The sequence below is a fragment of the Aspergillus thermomutatus genome (assembly GCF_002237265.1).
Source record: "Aspergillus thermomutatus strain HMR AF 39 chromosome Unknown NODE_2, whole genome shotgun sequence".
NCBI lineage: Eukaryota > Fungi > Ascomycota > Eurotiomycetes > Eurotiales > Aspergillaceae > Aspergillus > Aspergillus thermomutatus.
In genome coordinates, this window is record NW_020798050.1 from 1 (window position 1) to 21,020 (window position 21,020).

At 50.6% G+C, this 21,020-nt stretch overlaps 6 protein-coding genes across 6 annotated transcripts; 2 read left to right on the plus strand and 4 right to left on the minus strand.

Moving 5' to 3' along the window:
* Positions 1–768: 768 nt before the first annotated feature.
* On the minus strand, positions 769–2,658 carry CDV56_100252 (alkaline phosphatase; the record flags this gene model as incomplete). Its single annotated transcript, XM_026753871.1, has 2 exons — positions 769–1,100; positions 1,155–2,658. 2 exons carry the CDS (start codon positions 2,656–2,658, stop codon positions 769–771), a joined length of 1,836 nt encoding a protein of 611 aa, XP_026618892.1.
* Positions 2,659–3,074: 416 nt separating this feature from the next.
* Positions 3,075–3,842, minus strand: CDV56_100653 (Mth938-like domain-containing protein; the record flags this gene model as incomplete). Its single annotated transcript, XM_026754272.1, has 2 exons — positions 3,075–3,271; positions 3,335–3,842. 2 exons carry the CDS (start codon positions 3,840–3,842, stop codon positions 3,075–3,077), a joined length of 705 nt encoding a protein of 234 aa, XP_026618893.1.
* Positions 3,843–4,557: 715 nt separating this feature from the next.
* On the minus strand, positions 4,558–7,522 carry hmt1 (putative vacuolar ABC heavy metal transporter (Hmt1); the record flags this gene model as incomplete). Its single annotated transcript, XM_026754509.1, has 3 exons — positions 4,558–5,878; positions 5,937–7,090; positions 7,163–7,522. The coding sequence occupies 3 exons, from the start codon at positions 7,520–7,522 to the stop codon at positions 4,558–4,560; spliced, it is 2,835 nt and encodes a 944-aa protein (XP_026618894.1).
* Positions 7,523–11,020: 3,498 nt separating this feature from the next.
* CDV56_101836 (WD repeat protein) lies at positions 11,021–15,270 on the plus strand (the record flags this gene model as incomplete). The annotated part of the gene is made up of 2 exons (XM_026755455.1): positions 11,021–11,265; positions 11,442–15,270. The coding sequence occupies 2 exons, from the start codon at positions 11,021–11,023 to the stop codon at positions 15,268–15,270; spliced, it is 4,074 nt and encodes a 1,357-aa protein (XP_026618895.1).
* Positions 15,271–15,556: 286 nt separating this feature from the next.
* On the minus strand, positions 15,557–17,195 carry CDV56_102460 (uncharacterized protein; the record flags this gene model as incomplete). The annotated part of the gene is made up of 2 exons (XM_026756079.1): positions 15,557–16,357; positions 16,410–17,195. The coding sequence occupies 2 exons, from the start codon at positions 17,193–17,195 to the stop codon at positions 15,557–15,559; spliced, it is 1,587 nt and encodes a 528-aa protein (XP_026618896.1).
* A 401-nt stretch (positions 17,196–17,596) lies between these two features.
* CDV56_102713 (splicing factor cactin) lies at positions 17,597–19,516 on the plus strand (the record flags this gene model as incomplete). The annotated part of the gene is made up of 5 exons (XM_026756332.1): positions 17,597–18,112; positions 18,173–18,649; positions 18,707–19,333; positions 19,395–19,427; positions 19,499–19,516. 5 exons carry the CDS (start codon positions 17,597–17,599, stop codon positions 19,514–19,516), a joined length of 1,671 nt encoding a protein of 556 aa, XP_026618897.1.
* Positions 19,517–21,020: the final 1,504 nt, after the last annotated feature.

Consider the following 21,020-nt stretch of genomic DNA (forward strand, 5'->3'; position numbering starts at 1 on the left):
TTTTTGCCCATGACTTGGATATTCCTGTGCATGCCTTCTTGACGTCATTTCGCCGCACGTCCTACTTCTTCTTGCCCTACCCTTATTGTTCTATACCTGGCGTTCCCCTCTCCCTCACAACCCGACCGGGACGCCTTTGATATACACACGATTAACTACTAGTTCATTTTTTTGACCCACCATTCTGATTGGATGTTTCATGTTAAAGTAACGATGCGCGCACGGAACGACACTGTGCCCACCTCGAAGAGACCGATCTCGTCTCTCACGGCGAGTCCCGCCTTTGGATATACACACACATACGCATATGCATATACATATGCCCCATTCTGCTAATACCCTTTGGCCTATGATGGAGGTTTATTGCACTCATGGTTTCTGCATCTGTTGGTGTTTGACAGTGTAATACCCTAGTCAATGCATGATTGATACAACGAAGTGTCCCTGAAGCTCTGTAGGCTCGTATCGTAGCCTTCCTTAGTGAGCTCTTTGACTGCGCCAGCTACCCAACTACGTGAACTTTCTTCTTTTCATTCCACGCTATTCCATTCTACATATTCTAGCCTAAATGCTCTATTTGCTACGGCGTATTGACCCATGGTGCTGTATCCATCTAACTTTAAGGACATCATCTTACACCTCTGTCCTACTATTGAGCTTAGTCTGGAAGTACTGGTTGTCACAAAGTAATGTCATTGATGTTAGATACGGTAGTATGTCCAAACGCCATGCTTCTGAAGTACATGAGATATAACCTGTTCAATCCGCTCAGTGCATTCCTCCGCACCCACACTCCCTCTTCTCCATGCCGTCCACGTCCATAGAGCGTTTCCTGAACTCTCCGTGGTAGGTGTCCAGGCCTTCGGTGCGGACGTTCTCGCCCAAGGGATTGCCTAACCAGGCGAAGGGCCGGTCTGAGGAAGACACGACTTCAACGCCCGTAGAGGACCAGGCGCCGGATGATTGTAGGCGCTTGGTGATGCTTTCCACGTCTAGGTCAAGATAGTCTGCCAGGAAATGGCCAACCTCGATGTTTTCGTGGTTACCAACCAGAGGCCAGGCATCTTTCGAAGAGGACGCATAGATGTTGACGTCCACGCCTGCGACAGTTAGCCGATCTCTACTGCTCCATGCTATAAGAGGCTGGCACTTACCAGAGTGGCCGTGGGTCGACCAGCCAATCTGCGCTCTTCGGCTGATGATGTCAGCAAACTGATACTGGGAGTTTATCGGTGAGTTTGGATCGAGGAGAGAATCGATTTCCTCGTCTGTGGCATCAGTGATACCTAGACCCTTCTCCAAGAGCTCTCGAGCATAAAGTCGCTGCTTATTCTTCTTCGTCTCCCCAGAGAGAAACTCCCGAAGCTTGTTGTCGAGAAATTCGGTGGACTGGCTGGCGTTGGCAAGAACACCGGGGAGCCATTTGTACTCCGGGTAGGTGGCGTGCAGCTGCCGAGCGGCCGCCAGGCCACCCGTTTCATGGTCGGATGTGCTGACCACAACCCCGGGTGTCGAGTCTTTCTCGAGGAACTCCAGCACGGCAGCAAATGCCTTATCGTACGCAAGAACCTCGTGGACCTGCGCCGCGGGATCGTTGCCGTGTCCGGCATGATCAATACGGGAACCTTCGATCATCAAGAAGAAACCCTGCTCACTATCAGCGGTAGCATCGCTGAGTATCTTGAGTGCAGTGCGAGCCATCTCTTCCAGAGACGGGTAGATGTCGTTCTGACTACGACGGTCGATCTCAAACGGAATGTCCTTCTCCGCGACCAGACCCAGGAGCGGCAGCTTGGCTTCCGATCCGCCATTCAGCGAGTCAAAGCCCTTCCGATCATCAAAGTAGCTGAAACCCTTCTCCTTTGCGATGCTGACCAAGTCCCGATCGTCTCCCCGACAGCTCCCGTCGGTCGAATTGGGCAGGAAATGGCAACGACCACCACCAAAGATAAGATCGACCACACGCCCCAGTGGGTGCTCGCCAATTTCTTGCTCGGCGATCCGGTCTTCGTACTGTCGCATGTTCACGTGCGACGCAAAACACGCGGGGGTGGCATCGGTGATACGAGTCGTCACAACAAGTCCGGTCTTGTAGCCGGCCAACGACGCAGCCTCGAGGACGGTTCCACAGGGCGAGTGATCCGGAAGCACAGAGATGGCACCATTGTAACTCTTAAAACCGCAAGAGAAAGCCGTCGCACCGGCAGCCGAATCGGTCACCAGACTAGAACTCGATCTCGTCCTCGACGTTCCGATGTAGTGGTCGTCCAGCACCAAAGTGTCATCAATCGGCAGTCCCTCCGCGAATTGTCTATAGCTTCTGGTCATGGTGAGACTGGTCGGGCCCATTCCGTCCGACACCATGAAGATCAGGTTGCGTTTGCCGGTCGGCTTTCCTCCCGGACCCCAGGTGGGTTTCGAGCCAACGTTCGGCTTGCTCGTTTCATGCTGGTAGACGACTGCGAGCACAATAACAGCAATTGTAGCTAGGAGCGCCCAGGTGAAGAGACCGACTTCTCGCCAGAAAGCCCAGCCCCGTCGTTCCTGGTCTCGCCTGGTCCGTTCCCCGGTTAGCAGGGCGTCCTCCTCTTCCGCATTCCGAATCGAGGAGTTCTCGGAGGAAGGGCGCGGAGCCAAAAGAGGCTCGTCTCGTGCCATACTAGGCAGTAAATTAGAAGAATGGAATCAACGAAATCTATTTGACGCACTGAATCATTTAATGAGCGAAAGGCGAGAAAGTGAGGAATCCTGAAGCTGAAGGGCCAGGAGTCACTTGCGTTGCAGCTGCATTGGGCTTGGCAGCTCACGGGACTCAGAATACGTCACGCGCTGATTCGCTTGATAAGCTACGAGGAGATAACCGCAACTGCACCTAGAATATGTAGGAACTGAATTAGCATCTGGGCACAGATTAATTGTCTGACGTGATACGATGATGAAGATGTACAATGAACTATTGGGAGTGAAGGTCATTAGATATAGTACAAATAGCGGACAAAATGAATGGGTAGAACAGGAGCATCTATGGCCGATCCTAGTCGAACATATTCTACCTGTGTAGAAGTATCAGTCTTCTACTTCCCATTCCATCCGATAGGAATCATAGCCGCAGCAATCTCAGAAACGCCTCTCTCGGTAGCAAGTAGATTGAACTGCGCAGCCGCATTCCGAGTATCCAGCACCTCAACACGAATACCCAGGGAATTGATATGCCGTCTCGTTTCAGGAGACAAGGGAAACACCGAAGCCCCCATCCCGATAAGCAGCAAGTCTACCACACAAAGTGGTCAGCACGCCTTTGGCAGAGAGTGCCCGGGGAAAAGTGCCGACTTACCAGGACGAGGCCACACAAGCCCCAGGAGCCCCCACGCCTGCTCGTCCACCTCAAACTGGCCCTTCTTGTTCACCATGTCGGCTTTCGTCCCCTCATTGACTTTCCAGGGCCTCCAGGCGAAAGCCTCCCCGCCAACGAGCAGCACCCCATCTCCACCCGTAACCTTGACCCCACTATCCAGATGAAATCCGGAATCAAGGCAGGCATCGATGGCGGTCGTCGGCGCGGGGATGTTGCCTAGCACATTGAGCGCGGCGAAATCTGTCTGCGTGTCCTCCTTTGAAGGCGGGCCTCGGTCATGGCTGGTTGGCTTTGGCGTATGGGAGCGAGGGATCATTCGGGTCGGCCGGGCATGGTTGCTGTTGTTGCGGTGGGAAGACCCTAATAGAGCAGTCGGTGGTAGGGCAGAGCCGGATCGAGGGATAGTTGAACAAAGACTGCCGGTGTGGATGCCGGAGATGCTGTTGCGCAGTGCTCGGAGTAACTGGGTTGATGGAGGTTGCATCATCGAGGTCGAAATGACTCTGTGGGTGAGTGTAACGCAAAGACGTTGACTTTTAAATCTTCTTCTGGCGATCCACGCTCTGCGGGATGTCCGTAAAATGGGTTTCTGACGCTGACGGATTCAATGGCAAAGGATTCCCGGGAATCAGGAAAGCTGTTGAGCTAGAATTAGTTAATGCCTGAAATTTCAGGCCAAGAAACCTGCATCCCCATGTGGAGCGTGATGTAAGCGGCAGCCAATCAAAGCCTGCTCAATGGCAATCCGCCCGAACGCATTTATGGGGACTTGTGGAGGCCTCAGGCATCAAGCATATCACTGTTTCCTAAGGTACGGAAGATTGCGTTCATAAGTCCCAGGAGTAGAGCTGCCAAAGAAGCCGTTCTGACGATTTAATTAGGTAGGTAGTCTAATTTTCTTGCTATCCAAGCATTGGACCTTTTTGTTCCACCTGTGCTGCAAAGGAAAAGGCCAGACCATGTACAAAATACCAGTAACTTCTTGTCATCTCGTAAGCCACTCAGAACGCCAATAAACTCGATAGTAGGACGGTAAGACAGGGCAAAAAGGCAGAAAAACAATCTGAAAACCCGAGAATGGTATCTCATCACTCCGTCAACTCTATAATGACAAACGAAATCGCTCTCCACAGTATAAACTGTTTCTATACCTGAGAAGAATCAAGACGGCTCGTGAATGACGCTTTAACCATTTTCATACTCTACCCTTTCCGACTGTCATCCGAAGATTTGCCGGAAGCTTGACCCTGCGCCGGTCGAGTTGTGGCCGGATGATCTTTGCCGTTGCGATCCTCATCAGACTGGCTGGAGCTATCGTCTCCAACACCAGTTGTGGATGCACTTCGCAGACGTTGAGCGCGATCTTGAAGCACCTGCGCTTCTGCGGCCGCGCGCTGGGCTCGAATCTGTTTACGCCACATGCTAGCATACCGGCCTTTCATAGCCAGTAGCTGATCATGCGTGCCACTTTCTGCGACCCTACCCTCATGCAAGACCAAGATGCGATCCGCTGTGGTAATAGTACTGAGGCGGTGCGCTATGACCAGCATGGTACGGCCACGGGAAAGAGTGGATAGCGCGCCTTGGATGTGCTCTTCGGTCTCTGTATCCAGTGCGGCCGTCGCCTCATCTAAGAGGATGATCCGGGGGTTTTTCAAAATGGTTCGAGCAATCGCCACCCTCTGTTTCTCTCCTCCACTGAGTCGGAGACCACGCTCGCCCACCTTGGTGTTGTAGCCATCGGGGAAGGACATGATTTTATCATGAATGCTGGCAGCGCGACAAGCCTCGTAAACTTCCTCATCTGTGGCGTTCTGGTTGGCATATTTCAGATTGTACATCAATGTTTCGTTAAAAAGAACTGTGTCTTGCGGCACAACTCCGATGTGTCTTCGGAGCGAATCAATCGTAATTTTCTCCACGTCATGTCCGTCGATTCGGATGTGTCCATTTTTCGCATTATAGAACCGGAACAGGAGACGGAAAACGGTTGACTTGCCACCGCCAGACTCGCCGACGAGTGCTGTGGTTGTGCCCGGTTCGCAATGGAACGTAAGGCCATTTAGGGCAGGCTTGCGGGTATCGTACGCAAACTCAACGTCCTCGAACTTAATGTCACCTTTGCATACAGCCAGAGGCATCGCGCCAGGCTTATCAACCACCGTGGGCTGCTCTCTGAATAATTCTAGCATTCGCTCAGAGTTAATCAAGGCCGATTGAATGGAGCGGTAAAAGGTGCCAAAAAAGTTGAGAGGCCCTTGAAGCTGTGCCATGTACGTGAGAAGAGACACAAATTGACCAACATCCCGCTGGCCCAGAGAGACTTGATAGGCAGCAATAAAGCATGCGATCAGTAAACCCAGCATGAAAACGGTATTCTGGGACGTATTCATCAAGGTCAAAGAGAAGAGAACATGGTATTCAGCTTTTTGATAGTCCGAAACCGCGCCCCGATATCTGTCAAATTCGTAGTCCTCTGCGTTGAAATACTTGACGGTCTCATATGAGACCATAGAATCGTTCCTGATCCACCATGTCAGCCTCTCAGTGTCCTCCTGATATTCTATGGGGTAATACTTACTTCACGGCATCCTCTTGCCTCGACGCGTTGACCATCTGTCGTCTGATCTCTGCCCTCCACTGGGCCATGCGTACAGTAACATAAAGGTAGCAAAAGGTGACGATAGTAACAACGAGCGCATAATAAGCGTCAAGGGCAATAAGCAAATATCCAATGGCGACACAGAGATCTACCAGCATTGGCACAACCTGAAAAGTAACCTGTTCCAGGAAGGTATTGATAGAGCTGCCTTTGCTTAGTGCAGATAGCACCTCACCGGTCTTCTTTCCCAAGTGGAAATCGAGACTGAGACTATGCACATGTTCAAAGGCAGCCGTCGAAAGCTCCATGTAAGAATACTGGCTCACTGGGATCCATAGGCTAGACCGCAGCGATCCAATCAAGCCCTGATTGCCTTGTAGCCACCTGTAAAGAATGTACAGACAGATTTCAAACCACGGCACACGGAAGTCACCGTCCGTTTTCGACAAGATATTGGTAATCACTCCCACCTGGTAAGGGACCAGAACATTGACGACACGTTGGAGGACAATCAGCATGAAACAGATGACCACAATCACCTGCAATTGACGGGACTTGGAAGGCCACAGGTAAGGAAAGAATAAAGAGTAGCCACTGAGATATTCCCACCAGCTGGTTGACGGGACTGTGGTTGGACGGACCCATGGATCGGCCGGTTTGGAAGGCTGCTGGTTTCCTTGAGAGGCATGAGTCGAGCCGTAAGCCGTGCCATTGGTGCCATTGGTGCCATTAGTGCCTGTTTCTGCGTGTGCGGGATCGAGCAATCCTGTCGACTCGGTTGGGCCATCGGTCTGATCTCGGGCTGCCTTCCGTGCACTAGTCCTCGCACTGATCGAGCTGAACAAGTAAATTATAACCAACGTCGCCAAAATGAGTACTCTGATAGAATTTGAGACGATCTCCATTGACTCCCATCCCGTCATGCCCTGTCGTAGTCGACCACCGGAAGGATTCCCGACCACAGGTTCATGGTGAACGGTGGAGTAAACCGAAAGGGAGGCCCCCAGAATGGCCAATTCGAAAGGAATTGCGATAATCCACGGAATGAGCTGGGTCGAGGATGGGGAGGGTTTACTGTCCAACAGAGAGACGAGGATTACCGCGTAGACGAAAAATGACCCCACAACGTAGATCTAACAAATCTATCAGCCACTGGGTCGACGATCGTCGCATCAATCGTTCAAGCATCGAGTTGTCTGACTTACCACCACAGCCTGGCCACACCACCAGTGCTCCGATCTGGCAGCCATAACATGGGCCACATTGATGGCGGCATCGGCAACCAAAGTGACGAGCACACCAGCCGATAGCCACTTGAAAAGCAGCTTTGCGTTTCGAGAAAACTTCTGTGTCTCCTTCACGACGGCCATTGTGCTTCTTGACCGCTTCGGCAGAGGTCGTCCACCCGGCCCTGTGCACACTGCATTGCCATTTTGGGTCACAGTTTTCGCCGTGCGAATGGAGTTGGTCACAAAGGCCACGACAAAAACAAGGAGGAGTACGATTGGGGAGCTTATGCGAAGGTACGCCAACAGCTCACGCGTCCCATGATGAGAAACCATCATGATCAATCCTCCGCGCAATATCCGAAACAATCACAGGTTCATCAAAACGTTTCCATGACACAATGGCCGTATTTTTCCGCCTTGACCGAGGGATACGAAAAAGAAGCGGTAGGGACAGCGGTTGGAGTAGGAGTCGGGTCGGAAACGACTGTCGGCGTAGGAACAGAGGTCTAAGGACGGTCGAGAAGTAGAGGGCCTGTGGGTTAACTGTTATGTAGGCGGGTAGAGATCGAATGAATGAGGGATGATGTCTCTGTTGCTCTTCGTTCTCCCTTTCCTGGTCGTGATAACGAAACTCGGCACCAATTCAGGCGACACAGAATGACAAAAAGCAAGATAAAGGCAGTGAGAAGAATAGAAGAACGCAGATAATAGGTACAATAGAAGAAAAGCGCGTATTGATTAAAAAGCTATACGTGGTGACGAGAACACGAACAGGGATGTGAAGGAAGAACCCCTACTATATGGCGAAGCATTGAACCATACGAGAGATAGAAGGAGAGTGGAGAGAGGAGAGAACAGGAAGAAGAGAGGAAAGAGAGAAGAGTGAAAGAAAGAAAGGTACAGGAGCTGATCAATGGAGAGATCTAATAGTAGGTAGGTAGTAGGTAGTAAGTGACCTAGCTCAGGATTGACCATCGAGGACGAGGAAATAACTACTAGTCTGGGTGGAATGACGGTGTGCGGGTTCCGCCATGCAGGATCCGGACGGAGTCGAGAACTCTCTGTCTTTCTCTGGGACTGGTTTATCTCGACTCCGTAGTCTGGTTAGCTCCATTCGAGCTGCTGAAGCTTGTGGAGCCTGGGAGGCGAATTCTACCTACTAGTCAACTGCTACTGCTAAATAAAGCCAAGAAGAATATTCCGATGTAGGAGAAAGTTCCAACCAAAATCAAGAAATTAGTGCGCTGCAACAGCTGAAGGTTACCTGGGCATGCATCTCCCCCAAATATTTTAGAAGTAGTAGTCGTCCGTAGGTCGGATGACTATCAAAGTATTTTTGATTGATCCAGTGGTCTGATAGATTTTCCTTGATTTCCCTTTCCACTATTTTCTCTCAATCCTCTTCGCGGGATAAAGGATCGTCTCTAACTCGTTCCTGTCATTGTTTGTCTAGGATTAGAACCATGAATAGCAGGCCATGGAGACACCAGTTGGCAAGCTCTTCAAGGAATTCTATAAATTGAACAGACAAGGTCAGAGCTTCATGCCCAAAACCTACAGGGGTCCAACAGCTCCGGTGAAACTCATGATTGGCTTCTGGAGCAGAAGAACGAGTGGTTATACGGAGTAGAATGAAAGAGATTGGATGTCAGAGATGAGCTTCGTGACGCAAGCAGTGCTCGAGTGCCAACCTGTCGAGAGACAGTAGATGCTCTAGACTCTAGGGTGTGACAGAAAGATGACTGGTTGGAGAACGAGTCATGATAATAGATCTTCGATATACCAGAGTTAGTAAGTATTTACTGCTTACTTCGATCGATGAAATGGTCCGAGCTGCAATCAAAATCATGCGGCTTTGTTTGCTTAAGATCGTTGATTGCCAGCCTTATCTGTATTCTGGACTCTGCACTACAGTCCGATATCCATTGGATTTTCGAATTCTATGTGGTCAAGCACCTTGGACGTTCGACACTTAGTTCATAGTAATGTTTTCTGAGTGAGACTTGCATCTCGGGATTTTCAATGCCTCGAGTATAAGAAGTATTACTCTGCGTAAGTGGCTGTACAACAGGTTGAGGCTTTTCCAGGGGTGGTGTACGGTGTACCTGTACAATCACAATCAACGCTTCGGGAATTTATTTATACCAGGTCTTGGAGTTGGATGTCATATAACTCATATGCAGATCTACCTGATGACCAAAGTACAATAGTAGCTATTAATCCCTACGGGGTAATATGTCGGGATCCGAACCGAATTCTTCAATTATGTACTCCGTAGAGGAGGCCCTAGTTAGGACCCTTGACGTTTGTTATTTGTTTTTCCCTGCTTACATAGTTAGTTTTGTCCCACCCTTCAGTCCCGAGTGTCCGGATGATCTAAAACATCTCATGGTTGGTACCTATGGTTATATGTATTATTATGTACCAGTACATCACCACACCAGCATGTTTAAGACACAAACAAGCACTACACCACCAGGTAAGACTCAAGTCTCAGTCATTAATAGAAGAATACCCATACAAGTAGTGGACTATTTACATCGCTTAGGTCATGTACTTAGATTCACTGAATTATCAGAAATAAAACCCATGTATCTCATTCGATGCAGAATGCTTCCAGACCGCCTCTATCATGCATGCATGTAACGCTTTGATATTCAATTTATACATCTGTCTACAGTGCTTAGGTATCTACCTAGGATCCAGGACAACACAGATTTCATATCCAGGATCTGGGCTGGCATGTAATCTTTTCACCTGTCTTTCCCAACGGCCGTGCACAAGAGCATTTCCAAAGATTTCTCCTTGTCAACTTGCCGGTTGCTAACTGCTTATGATCTATCAGCTGGACAGGTAACATACCACTGTTTGCCTTCGACAGACTGCTAACTAGTAGTACCTTGCCTATTCTTACCTAAACTCCTAGAGAGGTACCTATTGTAGTCACATTAGTACTGCTACCAATTCTCATCAATCTAAGTGGCTGTTATTGAGTCTCAGCTCATGAGCTCAGATTATCTACCTAAGTCTATTAGCAGCTTCAAACAAACGAATCCACTCTGGACGCTAAATCATTCCCACACCAAAACCCGCGCGCATCACGAGTTCTTGCCACTCTCTTTTTGATCATCATCTTCTTCCGTTTATCTATTTACTAGTATTATGATTACGCTAAGGCAACATCTGATTACATCCATAGAACGTTGCAATTTGTCTACATTGATCCATTTGACATTGTGCCAAGCAATCAGAGCATAGTGTGGAGTATTGCGATTGGCCTGCTCTATTCTTTGCCATTGATCCATCATCCCTCAAAGGCATCATCACTACCTTACTCCTGCCATTCATCCATTCCTCCACTCTGTCCAGCTTGCAAGCATCATTGTACCTCTATTCCCCTTCTTGTCCGTCTCTTTTGTGAGCTGCATTTACTCAGTCATCCGCTGTCTGGTTCCAACCAATAATAACACCATGCCTATGTAACCTCCTATCCCAAACCTACCCCCCCAGCTTCCTGTACTCTGAAGGCATACGCAATTACACACCCTTTGCACTTTGCAGGGGCTCCGCCTCCCCCTTTCTATCCCCACTCCCAGACAATCCATGGATTGCTGCCATTATTGACTATCAAGTGACTACTCTGTATCATTCTGCGTTCTACAATCTCTGTAAGCAAGCATTTGCTGCTCATCTGACTATTGCGGGGTACCTATGGTCGAGGATGAAGCTTCGATCTTCATCAGGATGAGTCTTGATCGACTCTAACCTTGTGCGCTTTGTTTTCTATTCTACGTTCTTGGACTCGATGCTGAGTCGTCCATCATTTGATCTGCCATGTCCGATCTTCCTCGACTGCCCACTCGTGGCAACACTTCTGCTTCACAGCAATCTCCAGCTCCTCCCCCTCCTCCTCCTCCTGCGCCAGTGCATCAAGGCCAAAAATACTCCCATCGAGCGGCCAGTGCTCTAGCAAGATTTGCCCAGCCTTTTTTCTCTGGGTCTCGGCCCCCCAGCCCACAGACTGCAACTGGTCGTGCAGATCTGTCTGCTGGTCCCCGTTCAACCAGGTCCAAGTCCTTGTACGGCTTTCTTTTCCCTTTCTGCGTTTGGTTTTCTGTCATTCTGATTTGATCGATTTCACCGCCTACGTCCCTTGCTTGACTTCACTTTCACCACCCCACCACCTATCAGGCTTCCGCTGGCATAGAGCTTGAGTTCAAGCCACTTAGAACGATCGAACTAACGTCAGATCCAGACCCGGGGCATCTCAAACTGTTACACATAAGACCGGGATCCCCATAACTGCCCTAGACGTCTCCCCGCAACGGACGCACGCCGTCATTGGTGGGAAGGAAATTTTAAAGACCATTCGCGTCTTCCCCGACCGTCTGTCCGAGGAAGTCAATCTTCGCAATGCTATCATCAGTTACTCCTCCACACATCATGGTGGGAGTGGGCTTTCCGCGCGGCACAAGGACCAGCTGACCATCAGGGACGTTAAATGGTCACATGGCAATTATGACCGAACCATCGCCACCGCTGTGGCTAATGGTCGCATTGTCGTCTATGATCTCAATCGGACTGGCTTGGAATTTTGCCGCTTCCAAGGACACAGCCGTCAGGTTCATCGGCTAGCTTTCAATCCTTACTCTCCGGCATTGATCCTGTCAGGGAGTCAGGATTCTACGATCCGAATGTGGGACTTGCGGACAGCGTCTTCCGAACGTGGAGTGTCTATGTGTGGGAGTAAGGAACAATACATTGGCAACAGTGACGCCGTCCGTGACATCAGATGGTCGCCGAGCGACCGTTTCGTGTTTGCGACCGCTACGGATAGCGGTGCGATTCAACTGTGGGACTCTCGGAAAAACAGTGCTCCCTTGATGAGGATTACTGCTCATGACAGACCGTGTTTTTCAGTGGATTGGCACCCGGATGGACAGCATGTTGTCAGTGGCGGCACAGACAGGCAGGTCAAAGTCTGGGACTTTTCCTCGTCCGCTGAGCGGAGACAAAAGCCTACTTTCCAGTTCAGGACACCGCAGGCCGTCCTCAATGTGCGATGGCGCCCGCCTTCCACCGATAAGGAATCCGGCGATTGGCAGTCTTGCCAGGTGGTCACGTCGTACGATAAAGAAGATCCACGGGTTCACCTCTGGGACCTTCGACGACCACATATCCCCTTCCGGGAATTCGATCGGTATGACTCTCACGCTGCAGATCTGCTTTGGCATTCCAAAGATCTCTTGTGGACGGTAGGCGAAACTGGTGCTTTCACACAGACCGACATTCGTTATGCTCCGCATGTGGTCAATCAGCGGCCCACGTGCGCCGTCGCTTGGAGCCCCAATGGAGAGGTGCTTGCTTTCGCTCAGAAACGAGCTCGGCGAAGTGTTATGGGTCCCAGTGCTACTGAATTCGTAGGTCGTCTAGAGATGGAGCACAGTAGCGGCGAACATTTGGGCCACAGCCCGACGGAAGACATCCTTGATGAGCCTTCCTTTGTCTCCATTCGTCATCGGCCCAGTAAGTCCAGTAGCATTCGTCCATCCAAATCATTGAGCAGTACGCCGCCGGGGGCACCCGAGATTCCTCCCGTCCTTCCGTTGGGAGAAACGCTATCCAAGATTCCTCCACCTGGACCACGCCAACTCGGAGTAGTGGGTAGCGTTCCCGGGGCCACTTTGGATCCGGCGGTCTTTCGATTCCTCGCTCGCCACTATTCTCCTTTACTCGAAGCTCCCGAAGATAGCCGCAAGCATGCAGACTTACTGCGCGCCTTGTTAGACTCATTGACTCGGAATGCAGAACGCGCAGAGGATGTGTCGCTGCCCAAACTAGCTCAGACTTGGAGGATAGCCAAGTTCGCTGTTATCCAGGAGCTTGAACTCAGGGCCAGGGCGCAACGTCAGGCCCCTGAGAGAGGCTCACGCAACGTCAAGAAAATGCTTTCCAAAGAGGGGCACCTTGCGGAGCGACCTCCCGCCCTGGAAGATGGAAGGACTGACAGATTGAAAAACCGCTTGTTCAGAGTGGTAATGGAGACAGATGCATCAAGGCATGCCACAACAGAAATTGAAAGCACGTCAAATATCACCACACCTCTCGCAAGACCCTTGCCGGACTCACCTGTCGAGTCTCTGGGCAGTCCGCACTCGCAAATGACCTCTCTGAATGATGATGCTGCAGATATCGAGCCCTTACCGCCCTCCGTTTTGAGCTCTAATCAGGGCACGATGAACTCGAACGGTTGGTCGTCAATGTCAGATGTCGAACCCCATTCCCTACCCCAATTCGAAAAACGCCAGTCAGATGCTGGTGATAGTGCCCTGACTTCGTTCGAAAGCCCACCAGCAGACCTCGTTGGGACATCAGCGATTCAAAATCCGGAAAGTGACCAAAGATCAGCACCGCGGGCGATTAATCGTCAAGCGGACTGGCGCCTTCGAAATCACCCGGATTATGTCAAAGGAGCGTCAGAAGACGAGTTCGACCAGAAGATGGAGGACAAAAGGGCAGCGATTCGTGATTATAAGCTCTTTCCTAAGAAAGTGTTGTCGCTCGAGTCTCATATCGAGCCCCCAAGGCCCCCGCCTTTTCACCGACATGAATCCTCGGAGAGCTTTCCAATGTTCTCAGAATCTACAGGAAGCTCACATCCTTCCAAATCGCTGGCTACATCGTTTTCCTCTGCGGCAAGACTGTACGATAGCTCGAAGATTGCTGAAATCGATGAGTCTGTCATTGAGGACTATACTCGCGATCATGAGAATCTAGAACTTGCTCACGCCTCCATACCGAACAAACAGGAGCTTCATGATGACGGATTGTTTCAAGAAAGTGTTATTAATGCTAGCAGCGTTCATCTGGAACGCCCTTCGAGCCCTCCGCCGCTTCTATCGGAGTCTAGCCCCTTGCAGATCCCTAGTCAGGACTGCTCAACAACAGCCAAGAACGCACCGAATTTTCGATCTATACCTGAGTCGACTGAGGACCTTTCCGAAGTCATTATCCCTCTCAGCCCCGACCTGAGCGGAAAAAAGCCTTGGGGGGCGGAAATATTGCTGAAAGAAGCGATCAGGTATAATCACAGCAGCACGCATGTTGACATACAGTCTGCTGCCCACCTACTTCAGAAACTACGCGTTCTCTTCCGAGAATGTGAGAAACTTCTCCCAAGGGAGGAGTGTGAGCTCATCTTCAAAACCTACCATGAGCACCTTGTACGCCAGTCGATGTACCTGGAGGCTGCCGAGCTTCGACTTTTATGTGTACCATCCTATCCAGCGGTGTATGAGTATGCCCAGACAAATACTTTCATAAATGTGTTCTGCTTCACGTGCAAGCGACCATACGAAAACCCGAAACAGGATAACCGACGCTGTTACCAATGCAACACCCCGCAAGAACCTTGTGCCATTTGCATGAGCGTCGACCCACCCGCAGATTGGATTACAGAGCAGATCTCATCATTTGCCGATTCCGAAGAGGACTCCAAGGCTACCTCGCATTTGCTATCCTCATCGCGATCCTCGCTCAAGACGGAGCAGATCCCTTCCTCCGAGTTGCAGCGTTTGGATGATGCATTGCTGGGAGATTACACCGTTCCTCGACCGAAGGGTTCCAATCTATGGACCTGGTGTCAAGGTTGCGGCCACGGAGGCCACATGGCTTGTATTACCACGTGGTTGAGCGACCCGTCCGTCAGTGAAGGGGGTTGCGCCACCCCGGGGTGTATGCACGACTGTGCACCGGGACCACGCCGTGAGTTTAATCGCCTCGTCTTGCAGGATGAATCGAGAAAGCGAGACTCTGCTAGCAGAAAAGCCGGAGTCGGGTTCGTCAAACGCGACCCCTGGGCGAAAGGCGAGAGCAAAGCGGTCGAAAAGGTCCGTGGTATGCTCGGTGTTGCCGTATCAGGCGGAAGCACTGCTTCAAATGCGGCCGCCGGGACCGGGGCAGCGTCTTCGTCCGGCATGATGTCACCTAAGAAAGTACGACTGGTCACGCCGAGTGAGCAAGGCAAGCGACGGAGTGGTCCGTCGCGGGCAAGTACCGGGGGCAGTAGCGGAATTAACATCTGACAACATCTTGACCTGTGCCCTTTGTGTTCTTATGATTTACTGCAATACATGTACAGAACTTCTGTGATGGTCACTCATGGGATTCGGGTTACAAGTTTGATGGCTAAGGGGGTCATGATAGATGACTAAGACGCAGCATCTTAGTTCCAGCGAAGGAAGGCATAGACAGATCATGATGTTTCCGTAGAAATGCTGAACGAAACATGATATCCAAAATGCGCTCTAGAACCACAAGTACCTTGAAATATTCACAACCCATTCTCTTACAGACAAGCCCAAATCCAGCTTAGAATCTTCTTTTCTTCTTCACCGGAGCCTTGCTCTTCGCCTCAAGCTGCCTCTTCAGTTCCTCTCGTTTGCGATCAGCGCGCTCCTGCTCCGTTTCCTGTTGCGGTGGTTTCACAGGCGAAGGCGATCGCTTTACAGCACCTTGTTGAGAAACCTCCTCGTCGCCCTCAGACTTTGCTGGAGGCGGCGGTGTCGTCGTCTCGGCCCGAGTCTGGGAGGAGGCGGATGGGGGAACCTCACTGGTCTTGCGGGCTTTACCTCCGATCATACCCAGCTTGCCAACTTGTTTTAGCTTTGGCTCTGCGGCGAGGGGGTTGGTGGTGGAGGGTGGGGCTTCCGGGGAGAGGGAAGGCTGAGGAATCTGTTGTTGTGGTGGTGGTTCTTTCTTCTTGCCTCCGATGACGCCTAGCTCGCGTGGTTTCGGTGCAGTGGTTGCGCTTGCGCTGGGTTTGGCTGTGGTTGATGCTCGAGGAGGAGGTGGTGAGAGTCGAGCTTTGTGGTCGGAACCCGAGTCCGTTGCCTCGTCCTCTTGGATCTTTGATGTTGGTGATGCGAGATCTCGGGGTGGAGATGGCGGTGGGGGTGTTGGAGACTTCTGCTTGATCTTCTTTGTACCGCCAATGATACCCAGTCCTTTTGATTTCTTTGCTGGGGGCTTCTGTGGCGAAGGGGATCTTCGTTTCGTGGATTTGTGTTCGCGATCTGTCTCACTGTCGATTCCAGCGGTAGTAGCAGTGGTAGCCGGGGATTGTCGTTCAGGCTCCTTGGCCTTCTTTAGTCTGGGGGGTGTCTCTTGTCGCTGAAGCAATGGGATTAAAACAAGTACATGGATATCCAAGGGTTGCACGCACCTCAAACTCATCGTCATCGTTAAGATCATCGTTGCCCGTGTCCGTGTCGGTGTCCATTTTTGAGACATTTTTCGTGGGCTTTTTCTCCACGGTTTTTGTGGCTTCTTCAAGCTCTGGAGGCGCCAGGGTGATAGCTCTGGTTGCTGCAAGCTTCTCCCACCATCTGTCCGGGGGTGGACCGAGTCTGTCTATCCCTCTGGTCTCTTCGGATCCAGACACTTCTGCCAGAATGTCGGCAGCAAAAACTGAATCGGGTGATGATTTGGCGACTTCGTCAAGCCATTCTGGTTCATCAAAAGGCGCCACTCCTTTAATGTATTTGGCAGCTTGAGAGAGCAATGTATCCCCGTGAGCTTTCCGTAGCCCAGTGATTCCAGGAAAGATGGTGCTCAGATCCATACCCATGCTTTCGATCTTATCGAAAAGCTTTCCTAGAACCCAATCTTTCTTACTGAGGTGGTCAAGGAGCGTTCGCTGGCGCGACTCCCACCCAGCTTCTGCTCGAAGTAATGGGAGGACAAGATGCTGAGACGTAGAAGATTGCGGCTCCTTCGAAAGATAAATAGTCCATATTAAAGGTCTCAACGGAGCAGGAAGCTTTGTTGATACTGTCAGTTTCATAGAATCCTCTCGCAATCCATGTTCTAGCGATGCGGTGCTTTCAGGTTCGCTACTTAGAGCTTCACCTATCTTTCCAAGGAGCACTTCAAACTGGTCTGGATCTTCGCTCGGGTCGATTGTAGTAGCATCTTCATCAGCTCTGTTGAGAATGTCTTGGCGGCTCATATGCTCGGTCCAGATATTCGAAAGGTCAGTCATGTAAACATCGTAACTATCTAGTGTTCTGGAGTATTTCAAAAGAAGAGGAGGCAAGCCTTCCTGCCTTAGAAGATGAAGTCTTCTCCATTTTGAGGACATCATCGAAACTCTTTCTCTGAGCAGTTGTAGGATGATTATCATCCCAGGCAGCACTCCCAGTCACTCCCAGTCTTATTTGACGTGATGGCGGAGCGAAGCACGTGCTAACTGCGGGAAGTCTGCCGCTCGGCCAACCTTCCACCTCGGAAGCTCCTCCAGAGTCCAGACTTATCGCGGATCTTCCAAAGTGACGGCCATCGCAACGTTCAACAAACACACTGTTGCGATCGAGTCTCTTACACAAAATTTCAGGCGATAGAATCACGAAGATGTCGTCGCGACTTCCCGATAGAACAGGCTCTAAGCGAAGCCGCTCTCGCTCCCCTTCATCGTGGCGCCAGCCCCAGAAATATCACCGCAAATACGACGAGAGAGAGCGACACCGTGATGGTAGAAAATGGGAGGATGGGAATAGCCGATCATCGCAGCCACCGGTCAGGAGCATGCGAGACCAGGTGCGTCTCAATCAATTGCAGGAGGACGAGCAAGTGCGTGAATGGGTGGCGCAGGAGGACATGTTTGTTCTCAAGCAAGCGAAAAAGAAGGCCGAGATCCGGGTCAAAGAGGGTCGTGCGAAACCAATAGATTGGCTTACGGTCACTCTGCGGGTTATTGATCCAACACGGAATCCTCTTGACGACGAGATTGCGGATTCAGAGCTGGATCTGGTGGATCCCGATGGCGTTTTCGAAGGATTATCCCAGAGTCAATTACTCGACTTGGAGAAGGACATCGATACATTCCTGAGCTTGGAGAAGAATTCACAGAATAGGGATTTTTGGAAAGTAAGTCTTGTCTGCCTCTTGCTCTCATTCGCTCGCGACTAATTTCGTGCTTGCTTTCAGACAATGAAGGTTATCTGCCGAGATCGCCAGAAAACGACTGCCCCCGAAGGGCGTGCTCTCAGCTCCGTTGCCGCTGACATCAATCGACTTCTAAGCCCAAAAACATACGAGCAACTCGAGACCCTTGAGGTCCAGGTCAGGAAGAAGCTGGACTCTAACGAGCCCATCGACACCGATTATTGGGAGGAGCTTTTGCGCAGCCTGACGGTGTGGAAAGCTCGCGCTAAGTTGAAGAAGGTCTACCAGGCCGTGATCGATGAGCGTGTAAACGGGTTGCGCAAACAACAATATGAGGAGGCTGAATCTATTCGAATGAAGCTGGCTCCTCTTGCACCGGTCATTCAGACAAATCAGGAACGATCTGAACAGGTTAATGAGATCGGATTCCGTGATCTAGATCCCGAACCATTGCTCCAGATTCGTCCAGAGGATAAAGGATTGGAAACCTTGGATGAAGCAGCGTTTCTTAATCAAGTCGTAAGTTGCCTTGTCTCTGTATCTGTGGTCCCTGTCTGTTACTGACTACGCTTGAAGGCGCGCGAGCGACAAAAGATTTTAAAGATGGGCTTTGTTCCCCTTCGTCAGCGGCAGACCGAGAGACCCTCTGCAGCTCCCGCAAACCAGACAACGAACATGCCTGCCGCTACAGCATCCACTCGTTTTTCATCGATTCCCAATGAGGATTTCTCACAAGCGACAAAAGCTCTTTACGAGAGAGAACTTGCTAAAGGAGTCAGTGAGAACGAGGAGATCTTTACTGGCGAGGAATCTGTCAGCACAGGTGCGCAACCGCAGTGGGCCAGCAAGTACCGACCTCGCAAGCCGCGGTACTTCAATCGGGTGCAAATGGGGTATGAGTGGAACAAGTACAACCAGACGCACTATGATCATGACAATCCGCCACCAAAAGTTGTCCAGGGCTATAAGTTCAACATTTTCTACCCCGATCTTATCGATAAAACGAAAGCCCCTACGTACCGCATTGAACGAGAGCATGGACGGAAACGCGGACAATCATTTGCCGCAGCTGGCGAAGAGGATACATGCCTTATTCGGTTCATGGCTGGTCCGCCGTACGAAGATATCGCATTCCGGATCGTAGACAAAGAGTGGGACTATAGCGCCAAGAGAGAGAGGGGTTTTAAAAGCACCTTTGACAAGGTATATCCTGCGTTCGAGACGGCGCCACTCCTATTGCACTTACAAGTACTGACATCTTCAGGGAATCTTACAACTTCATTTTCAGTTCAAGCGAGTAAGCTGGCTCCATTTTCCTGACCCCAGTTGCAGTGGCTTGTCAGGACAGCAGATACTGATTGGTTATAGATCTACTACCGGAAGTGAAGCGTCAACGCCGGCTTACCGATCGAACGATCTCACCGATTCTATATCGCTTATTGAACGATCTGGATTGTGGTTACTCGCTTTCGATGTCCAAATAGCTACCTACCTTGGATTTCAGTTAGATCCCGTACTCTTCCGGTTCAGGGCAATCTGCCGCGAGAGGAAATCCTATCCTATGATTGGCCGGGAAATACTAACCGTCCGCTTCATCACTGGATCTCAAGACGAACAGACCTCAGGTCGGTGACTACTAGGTGAAGAGCTAAGACGTGTCATACGAACCTACCTTACCTTCCGGAGATGTCGACTCGGATTTGGGTCCGGTTCTACGGCAGCACTCGCATATTAGAGGCTCCACGTGCGGGAAATCGGTATTTGATGCTTAAATTCACCTCACCCGCTACCCCTTTCAAGTGTTTTATTTTTCCAACCTTTCCCGCCTTTTTTGCGGACGACGTTTAAGATGCGCAAGTACTTTTTCGACCTCGGACGATGCTGATTGATATCACGTGGGAGCTGGCAATGTATCCTGGGCACCTTATCGCAACTTGCATCGTCTTCACGGAATTGAAACGGAAAGGGTTGTGATGAAGCGGCGGCTACGGTGACACCTATGCCACCTGCAGGCCGTTTGACGGGTTCCGGCTGGACGGGGAACAGAGGAATGGCTTGAGCATCTGCAGGATGAATTGAAAGAGAAGCAGTTGGGGTTTCTCAAGACCCTGTGACAATATCAATTCCAGAAAGGACCTGTGCCCTGTATCTCTTTCTTTTCTTTTTCGTGCTCTCATTGTTCCATTTTCGGTTGTTCCCATGTACCAAAGTATGGCCCATAGCAAGACTCTCTGCAGGCGTCCGCTATCTGCGAGCTCTAAGCTAATCCCGGTCGGCCTAGCTTGTAAAAAAATTCACTAATTGATCAATTGCAGCCCTCTGTAGTACCAGATCCAGCCTCTTTATAGTCCCTGAGTTCATTGGTTGCATCTTTATACTGGATCCTTGTTCCACAGCCTGGGAAAGCATTTCCTGTAGAAGGAATGGATTGAAGCACCACCACTTTATGAGTATACCACCCTCAAGACACATGATGGCGAAAAACTAGTCCCTCTACGTCTCAGACCTTTTCCCCCTTGTTTGTTGGGGCCAGATGTGCATGAATCTATCGGGTAGTCCGCAGCGAAAAGGCGACAAGAACGAAGGACGTTGACTCTAGGTATGAGCTGGCACTCTACACTTTTACCTCACGATATTTGACCTTGAATGACCTGGTCCCTCTTCTCTCTTGCTCAGTGGTCCCGCCTCTTGTTTCCTTTTTCTCTCTTTTTTCTTTTTCTTTGTTCTTTGTCTCTGGAATACCTGTCATTTTCCGGGGCTCTTCGAATTTTCTGGCTTCTATCTCTCTATTTTCGCATTTACTCTCCAAGACTCTGGTCTACTCCTCCTTGTATCTAACAGGGCCATCCCCTCACCAGTGCGCTTGGTCTTTCTCTCTCTTGTGAGCCAG